This window comes from Grammomys surdaster, unplaced genomic scaffold (assembly GCF_004785775.1).
Source record: "Grammomys surdaster isolate TR1022 unplaced genomic scaffold, NIH_TR_1.0 140, whole genome shotgun sequence".
Lineage (NCBI taxonomy): Eukaryota > Metazoa > Chordata > Mammalia > Rodentia > Muridae > Grammomys > Grammomys surdaster.
Window position 1 is genome coordinate 2,748,921 of NW_021604598.1, and position 9,654 is coordinate 2,758,574.

General features: G+C 48.7%; 1 protein-coding gene across 4 annotated transcripts in view; it reads right to left on the reverse strand.

The window, feature by feature from the left end:
- Positions 1–4,436: 4,436 nt before the first annotated feature.
- The window catches only part of Kank2 (KN motif and ankyrin repeat domains 2), a 29,063-nt gene continuing 23,845 nt past the window's right edge, over positions 4,437–9,654 (reverse strand). For all 4 annotated transcript variants that reach the window (XM_028763780.1, XM_028763783.1, XM_028763781.1 and 1 more), the window contains exons 10-12: positions 7,547–7,747; positions 7,381–7,470; positions 4,437–6,624 (exon numbers count right to left, since the gene is read on the reverse strand). In XM_028763780.1, coding sequence (XP_028619613.1) covers positions 6,571–6,624; positions 7,381–7,470; positions 7,547–7,747 — 345 coding nt within the window. In that variant the 3' untranslated portion in view covers positions 4,437–6,570. The remainder of the gene's footprint in view (positions 6,625–7,380; positions 7,471–7,546; positions 7,748–9,654) is intronic.

The window sequence follows — 9,654 nt, forward strand, 5'->3', positions numbered from 1 at the left end:
CTCTAGGGCAGCCAGGATTACATAGAGAGACTCTGTCTCAACAAACAAACAAATAACCAGGCAAGAAATATAGACCTGCACCCCAAGTACCAGGGGATGGGGGACAGGCAGCGTGCTCATTCAGTTTACAGAAAGAGTGAGCTTTCTGCTCAGAGGAGGCTGTGTATCAAGATAGAAGGCAGAGAGGTGGTTGAAATAAATACCTCTGCAAACACCTGTGTCAATCTCTGAGGTGACACAGACACACACAGAGGCCAAATACACAGGCACAGATACATAGAGACACACACATAGACACAAACAGGCACACACACAGACACATATATACACAGATTCAGGCACACATTCGCAGAGACACAGACACACACACAGGTACACACCCATACACAGAGACACAGACACACACCCATACGCAGAGACACACATACAGACACCCACACACAGGCACCCAGATACAGATACACACACACACACACACACACACACAACTGAACTCATTGGAGGTCTTTAGATGGCTCGGCTTCAGTAGCTGGGCCTGAGGCCTGGGGTTAGTGTTCAGTGGGGACAGAGTTTTGATTTTGCAAGCTGAGTAATTTTGGAGATGGTTACACAACACAGTGAACGAGCTAAATGCCACTGAACTAGGTACATTGAAATGGTGCAGGTGGTGGAACTGGGTCTCAGGGCAGAGCCCATATCCAGCTTGTGCGAGACCGTGTGCCACTTGCTCTCAGCACCAAAAGAAAAAATGAAATGGCCAATTTAATGATATGTGGATTTTATCCAATTATATATACATATGGACTTTTTCCATCTCATAAAAACTTTATGGGCTAGAGAGATGGCTCAGTGGTTAAAAGCACTTGTTCTTACAGAAGACCTGAGCACCCACCAGAGTTGGCATCTGACAACTGTCTGTAATTCTCACTCTGGGGGATCTGATGCCCTCTTCTGGCCTTCAGGGGTACCAGGCATACATGTGGTGCAGACACACAGAAAGACAAAACATTTATACACATAAAATAAATATTTAAAAGGTCTATCTACGTACATGGGTCCTTTGTCTGGATTTATATCTGTGCAATACATGCCTGCCTGGTACCCAGGAAGTCAGAGGCACTGGGATAGCTGTGGTTACAGGCAGTTTCAAGCTACCAGGTGGGTGCTGGGAACTGAACCCCGGGAGTATTCTGGAAGAGCAGCCAGTGTGTTTGTTTGTTTGTTTGTTTGTTTTAAAGGGGGCTGTGGAGCTGATGAGATGGCTCAGTGAGAAAAGGCACTTACCCCCAAGGTTGATGACCTGAGTTCAGTCTCTAGGGATCCCCTCCCCCCAGCCCCCCATGGAAGTAAAGGACTGACTCCTGGAGGTTGTCTTCTGCCCTCCACACCGAGTGACAGTGCAGCCACACAAAAACAAACAGATAATTACAGAAGGGCTGGGATGTGGCTCAACTGGCACAGCACTTGTCTAGCTCATTAAATCCTAGGGTCCATCCTTAGCTCCACCTTAACCAGACGAGGGTGAGGCTGGAGAGGTGGCTCAGTGGCTAAGAGCCTTGGTTGTTCTTGAAGAGGACCTGGGTTCAATTCCCAGCCCACAGATGTCTGTAACTCTAGTTCCTGGGGATGAGATGTCCTCTCCTCACTTCCAGGCACATGCACACACATCTGTGAGGATACACACACTCACACACACACACACACAAAAAACATTCACACACAAATAAAATAAGAAAATCTAAAAGTTCTTAAACTGTGGTGGTACAAACCTGAAGTCCCAGGACTCAGAGGTGAGGGCAGTTCAAGGTCACCCTGGACGACATGGTAAAGTTTGAGGCCGTCTTCAGCCACCTTACACTGTCTAAAAATGAATAGGGCTCTGGGTGAGGATGCATTGTGCAAGTACAAGGACCTGAGTTCAAATCTCCAGGATGTATGAGGGAACCAGACATGGTTGCACCAGTGCCTGTGTAGCCTGTCACCCCAGCACCATATAGAGTGTAGATACAGAGGAAAGAGTCTCACTGGCTCTTGCTGGCTGCCAGCCTAGCTCCAAGGTTCAGTGAGAGATCATATCCTAAAGGAATACATTCACACGCAAAATTAAAAAAAAAAATCAGAAATTAAAACATCCAGAGTAGTGGCCCATGCCTTTGGTCCCAGCAGGTAGAGGCAGGGAGATCTCTCTTTGAGTTCAAGGACTACTGAGTTCTGGACTACAGAATGAATTCCAGGACAGCCAGAGTTACATAGAGAAACCCTGTCTTAAAAAACAAAATAAAAAAAAAACCCAAAACAATAATCAGCATGAACCAGGGATCCTTACCTGGTGGTGCAGACTTGCCTGTAATCCCGATGCTTGAGTCTGAGGCAGGAGGGTCAGCAGTTCCAGGCTAGCCTAGACTACATGGGACTCTCTGTAGAGTAACCAAAATAAATGAATCAACAGAGTGGGGCTGGAGAGATGGCTCAGTGGTTAAGACTATGTGGCGTGCTGTTCTTTTCGAGGGCCCGAGTTCCATTCCCAGAATCTTGTGGAGCTGGTGGAAGTTCTTATTGTAAGAAGGCTGGGTCTCGAGAGGCTTCCTGACAGGTGCATGGCTCTGTTCCCTTGTGCACGCAATTGCTGCACAAAGTAGGAGTTAAGCAGCCAGAGATACAGGCTGAGGCTGGTGGCAGTGAGCTAGCAGGGTGCTTGCTTTGCTCGTCCAAGGCCAGGCTTTCATCCTCAGCGGGAAGTAAACCTGTCGAGGAGCCTATCATCCCAGCGTTTGGGAGATGGAAGCAGGACCAGGAGTTCAAGGTCATCCTTGGCTTTGTAGTGAGTGTGGGGCAAAGTGGGTTACATGAGACCTTGCCTCAAAAACAAAACACCATCATCACCATAGCAACCGCAAGACTTGCGTGGAAACGAGTGTTATGAACTTCAGATTTTTTTCAAATATTGGAATATTTTTACATAAATATTTTGGAGATAACACTAACACAGAATTTATTTACAGTTCTGTTGTCCTTGTTTATTCTGTTTGTTGAGACAGGGTTCCCTATGCCTGGGACTCAGAAGGTAGCTGAGGGATGACCTTGAATTTCAAACAGTCCTGACTTTACCTCCAGTATTGGGACATGTGCACGCCACTGTGTCTACCTCAGAGCTAGTTTTGTCTTTATCATTGTACCTGTGGGTGTGTACATGTGTGTGCAACAGTAGGCTAGAGGACAACATCAGGAGTCATTCTTAGGAAAGCTGTCCACCTTCCTTCAGACAGAATCTCTTACTGGCCTGGAACTTGCCAATTAGACTCTACCTGCTGGCTCTAGAGGTTTGGGGATGCTCCTGTCTCTCTCCTGGTGTTGGCAATGGAACTCAGGGCCCCAGGCTTGTGAAGCAAGCACCTTACTGAATGGGCACTCTCCAGGCCTTGGAGTTAATTTATTTTTTAGTTATTATCCTTTTCCCCTCCTTCCTTCTTTCCCTCCTTCCTTCATTCTTTCCTTCCTTTCCAGACAGGGCTTCCTCTTTGTAGTCTCGGCTGTCCTGTAACTCTCTCTGTAACCAGGCTGGTCTCGAACTTAGAGATCCACCAGCCTCTGCCTCCCAAGTGCAAGTGCTGGGATTAAAGGCATGCACCACCACACCTGGCTATTACTGTTTTTTTGAGGCAGGGTTTCTCTGTGTAGCCCTGGTTGTCCTGAAACTCATTCTGTAGACCATGCTGGTGTCAAGCTCAGAGATCTGCCTGTCTCTGCCTCTGAAGTGCTGGTATTAAAGGTGTGCACATCCACTGCCCCCAGAAGATTTAATTTTTTTCTGTACAGGTGTTTCTTCTGCATGTATGTCTGTCTATGCATCATATGCATGCAGGGTGCCTGCAGAGGCCGTAAGAGAGCATCAGATCTCCAGAAACTAGAGTTATAGGTGGTTGTGAGCCACCGTGTGGTTGCTGGGAATTGAAACCAGGTGCTCTGGAAGAGCAGCCAGTGCTCGTAACTGCTGAGCCATCTCTCCAGCTCCTCTGGTCTATTTTTTAAAAGCTTAAATACTACAAGATAGGTGGCTCTGGCCTGTCTTCCTGCCTGTCTACTGTCCACTAGACACCTCTACCTCTTTTCCCAGGTCCTCCTCACTCCTTTCCCTTCCTCCAATAAACAACCTTTCTAACAGAAGAAAAAAAAAAGGTCTAGGGTATGGCTCAGTGGCACAGCACTTGCCTGGTGTGTACAAGGCCTGGGTTCAATCCCCAGAGCTGCAACACACCAAGTATGGCAGGAGACAACACAGTTAGAGGCTGGGGGCACGGCTCAGTTAGTGGAGCCTAGCATGCACAACACATTGGGTTACATCAGCAGCATCAAATACACCAGATGGTAAGGGAAGGTAGAAGGATCAGAAGTTCAAGGCTTGCCTAAAAGGAAGGGGAACAGACAGACACACGGCATTGGCTTTGTTTGTAGCTTTATTAAGTCCTTTTACTTTTTAAAACATGATTACAAGAAAAGAACACTTCATTTACGTGTAACACTGTCTTCATGGACGTACCGTGGTCACAAAGTAGAAATAAAAGTCGAGTATACAGGAAAGGAGAGGACAGAGTGGTGTTTGGCCCTGGTGACCCCCACACAGAGACACAGAAAGCAACAGCGGCAGAAACAGACGGGGCTTTTCTGAGGAACATGTGCTTTGGGGTCATAGCTGATGCATTCAGAACCTTAAACTCCCTTGCTGGCTACAAGGCTGGAACCCAGGGCTCAGCTCAGAGCTCAGCCTTTCAAATGCGCCCTAGGCCGTGAGCATCAGGAGACACCAGCAGCTGCCCTGAAGTCTGGTCTTCTGTTTTATACACGTGCAAAGACTCCTTCATAACATCCATCCACCAGTCCACCCAGCTTTTCATCTATCACTCACTTACTCATCCAGCCACCCCACATTCATCCGTCCATGGACTCATCTACCCATCCATCAAGTACCCAGCCACCTACTCATGTATCCACCCACCCATCCACCCACTCATCCGTCCATGCATCTATCCATCCACCCACCCATCCATCCATCTGTCCGTCTCATTTTCTCATGCCAACCAAGCCTCTAGCCTTAGACAAACCCCTTCTACAAAACTCAAGCGGAGTAAGGCTCCATCCAACCAAGAGATCTACTTGTCTAGAAGAGAAGGGAAGAACTCTGCCCTGCTGAGGTTTGGCTCCAAGGCCCAGTGGGTCCAGCTGTGACCTGGATAACACAGGGACACTGGAAAGGATGTGTTCTCCCCGATTGCAAGGCACATCTAGAAGCTGTTTCGTTTTTCTTCTTTATGAAGAAAAGAAAGAAAAAACCAACAAAATCCCCCCCCCCAAAAAAAACACACTGAGATTCTGAGGACAGAAAGGAAACTCAGTAAGAGAAAAGTGCAGCCTGTCTGTACCCTGTCACCAGCAGAAGCTCTAGGGCATTAAAAACAAACACACAAACATAAAACTACTCATTTGTCCCTTTGGATTTCAGCAAAGCCTGTCACTTTAAGCTAGTTCTGGGAGTGTTCTGAGGCCAGCCAGCTCTTAATCAGGAACACATGGGCTTCCGAGTGAGCGCGCCTGTACTTGGTCAGTATCACATCCTCTGTTTACTCTCCTTCCAGGAGGGAGGTTCTGGGCTGTGATGCTGGGAGCCACTCTGGAATGGCCTTTTTTGTTTTTTCTCTGTAGGTCTGAAAGTTTTTCTAGCAGTATTCTCCGGTCCCAAACCCTCCTTGTGAGGAACAGGGAGGTCTGCATAACTTCTCCTTGTAAGTTGGACATTTCCAAGTCATAGGACCCACCAGAACATCAGCTGTTGGGTGACAAGTGTGTGTGTGTCTGTGACTGTGTGTGTGCATGTGTGTGTGTGTGTGTGTGTGTGTGTGTGAGAGAGAGAGAGAAAGAGAGAGAGAGAGAGAGAGAGAGAGAGAGAGAGAGAGAGAGAGAGAGAGAGAGAGAGAGAGAAGGGGAAAAGACAAATGAAAAAAGCCACTGCTTTCTGGCTAGAGACAATCACAAGAGACACCCCTGGCCCTAAAGAAACTGTCTGGAGGTGGAGGGCAGTGGACAAAACCCTATTGTACACTAGACAATGGAATGAGGTGACAAAGGGTGTTGAGCCAGCTTTGTGGAGACCTGCTGGAGTGATGAGGGGACAAAGGACATTGTAACATTCCAGTGACATTCAAATTTAGCAACTGAATTCTGACCCCTCCCATGCCCGAACAATGACTCAAGAATACAGTATTTTCCCTCTTGCCCCCACTCCTCCCATAATTGCCGGCTGATTGTTCTCTGTGTTCTTCATAAGAAACCCACACCCGGGAGACATCTACTGGCGCCGACTGGGAGGAGAATGTAGTTTGGCTTTCTGGCTTTGAATGTGGCTTTGAACCCAGGGAGCTGGGAAAGGCCTCCTGGAGCTGGAGTCTGGTGGATGTCAGAGCTCCCTCAGGGAAGTGCAGGGGGTTTGCCTTGGAGAGCTGGGACAGAGGGAGGGACGGTTTGCAGTGTGGCTTGTGGCTGATGGGTCCTGGAGGACTCACTGGCTCCTCCCTGTATTCACTCCTCAGCTGAAGATGAAGCTGGACTCTCATAGTCTGACATGGGAGCGAACTGTAAGGAGAGGCAGAATTCTTTCTTGGCATATTTGCAAATCCCTCTGAGGAGGAGATCTGCTAAGGATGCAGAGGGAAGGAGGGCAGTCTCTGCCTTCCGACAAAACGAGACACAATGACAGACTGTCACCCTGTCCTTGCAGGGAGAAGGCATTCGGGAAGGAATCAAAGTAGAGCCCCAGGACAAGAGAGGGTGACCCCTGTACCAGGTCAAAGAGGGCGCCTAGAAGAAGGGCTATCCAAGCTGGGGAAGGGCAAGGGTAGATGTTCTAGAGAAAGGACTGGAGGGGCTTGAGAAAGTCTGTCATGTGATCCCAGCTACTTAGTTTACTGAGGCAGTGTCCCACTCCCCCCTCCATATGTAAACACAAACATGATAGGCTGTCACAATGTAGTCCTGACTTGCCAAAACCCATAACCCAGCTGGAGGTGGATCATAATATAGTCAAATATACTTACCTTGAAAAGCAAACAAAACCAAAAATAATGTTTTAGGCAATCAAATGTTAATGCAGAGGGTTCAAGAGAGGACGCTGCTCCTGCTGCTAAGTTATAACCCTGGCCCTCTCTCACTGGAGGATTCGAGGTAGGGGTCTACCCTGAGCTCCAGCCCCCCTTTTCCTTTTGAGATAAGTCTTACTTCGTTGCCCAGGCTGGCCTTAAACTTTAGTCCTGGCTGGAGTGGACCCTGCCTAGTCATCCAACCCCAAAGCTCCTTTGAGTCCCACCCCCTTGTTGGGGGATCTGGACTCACCGAGCACTTGATGTTCATGCGTGAGTACAGCATAGACGCGATCTCGCTCTGCCCAGCATCCAGGGCCACCATCAATGCTGTGCTCCCATCCTGTAAAGTACGCACAGCTCTAGTGATGCCCTGTGTGCAGCCCGCCTTCCCTGGGGAGCATGGGGTGGGGACTCACGCGGTCGGTCAGTGAGATGTCACAGCTAGGCACAGCCAGCAGGAGCCCGGTGATCTCCTTGTGCCCGTGCTCACACGCACACATCAGGGCCGTGGAGCCATCCTCATCCTGAATGTTCACGTCCACCTCACAGGCCAACAACGCCTTCACCACGTCCACCCGCCCGTGGCTGACAGCCAGCATCAGGGCTGTCTGTCCTGCCTGAGACGACAGAATACGGCTGTAGTATAGAGGCCTGGTGGCATCATACCCCTGCTTTCGGACATCCCATGGCTCCCGAGTGCTCTGATATTGAGTGGGTGCACATGTTGGCCCCACCTTCCCTTGGCTCCTTCTCTTCCCTCAGTATAAACTGGTTTTCTTCAGAAGGGCTAGCCTGGTTCTATCCAGAAGGGATATCCTGGATCTATCTACCTACTATGAGCTCCCAACTCATAGGTGGATAATTATGTAAAACACTTATCAGAGCTAAGTAAAACAGAAACAAAAGCATACCCAACTAAGATCTGGATACATTCCTCTGTACTAGTTCCACCCAAATAAAGAGTTAAAAACTGATGATTACCAGAGGATGAATAGACAAAGCAAACCACGTCAAGTCATACAGCAGGATACTACCCAGCCATGTAAAGAAACGCTATTCAGAACACTGATGGGTACTCTAACTTGTAAAAACTTTGAGTGGAAAGCCAGACACACACACACACAACCACTGATTCTGTGTGTGTGTTTATTTTGGGTATTAGTGCCTCACTGTAGAGTCCCCAAAATGAATGGGAATCTGTGACCCTTTTGTCTTCTTGAGCACTTTGATTCACATTTAGAGGGACTATAACTCCATTTATTTATTTAGTTAGTTAGTTTTTTTCCGAGACCGGGTTTCTCTGTGTAGCCCTGGCTGTCCTGGAACTCACTCTGTAGACCAGGCTGGCCTCAAACTCAGAAATCCACCTGCCTCTGCCTCCCAAGTGCTGGGATTAAAGGCGTGCGCCACCACCGCCCGGCTTGTAACTCCATTTATAAGACATGTCCAGTAAGTCCAGAGCCAGCAGGGCCCTGGGAGAGTGTGCCAGTGAGTGCAGGGGTTTCTTCATTATTATTGTTATTATTATTTAATAGGCAGGTTTCACTTAGCCCAGGCTGGCCCAGAACCTGCTATGGCTGAAGATGACACTGATCCCTGTATTACTGCCTCTGTCTCCTAAGTTCTGGGATTATAGGCATGTGTCACCTATGTAGACAGAAGGAACATGTAGAACCATGAAAGGCAGCCTCGTTTCTGGTCGAGCACCAGCTAGAAACCAACAGAGACCCTGCAGGGTCCCCTGCAAGGAACAGCAGGCATGTCACCTCGCTCCCAGACTCTAGGCTCCTGACACGAGGCCGCAGCCCTCCATAGATTTGTGTCCTTTAGTCACATAGGGCAATGCTTCCTATCCCCCTCCACAGGCAGAAGGCTTGACCACAGCCTCAAGACAGATCTCCATATTAATGAGGCACCTAAAGGCCAGAGGGGCGTAGCCAATTAAGCATTCCTTCCCAGGCCCTCCTTCCTGCAAAAGGTATTTAATCTTAGGCCCGCCCTAAAAAAACTGTTGTACAGATTTTTCATTTACTTTCCGCCATGACAATAAACATCGTAAAACCATGGACTGTTTCTTTTTCATTGGGATCTGATGTGGGGAACAGTGGAGCAGGTTTTCACCCACAGAAGGCCTCTCTGCGATCCTAGCCACTGTGACCACCAAGTGAGACTCTCATCCCCTGGTATCACAGGGCCTCATGTTTAGGGTCTGTTGGGACAGTTCAGGCCAGCCCGGGTGATTCAGTGAGACCCTATCAAATTACATGTAAGAAGAGGGCTGTGGGCTAGAGAGGTGGCTCAGTGATATAGAGCACACACTGCTCTTGCAGAGGTTTGGTTCCCTGCACCCACATGTGTCTCTCAGTCACCTGCTGTGTCAGTCCCTGGGGATCTGATGCCCTCCTCTTATGGACACATACAAGCAGGCAAAACACAGCCAGCATCTCCGTGCAGGTCTTTAATTCCAGCGCAGAGGCAGAGGCAGAGAGGCAGAGAGGCAGAGAGGCAGAGAGGCAGAGAGGCA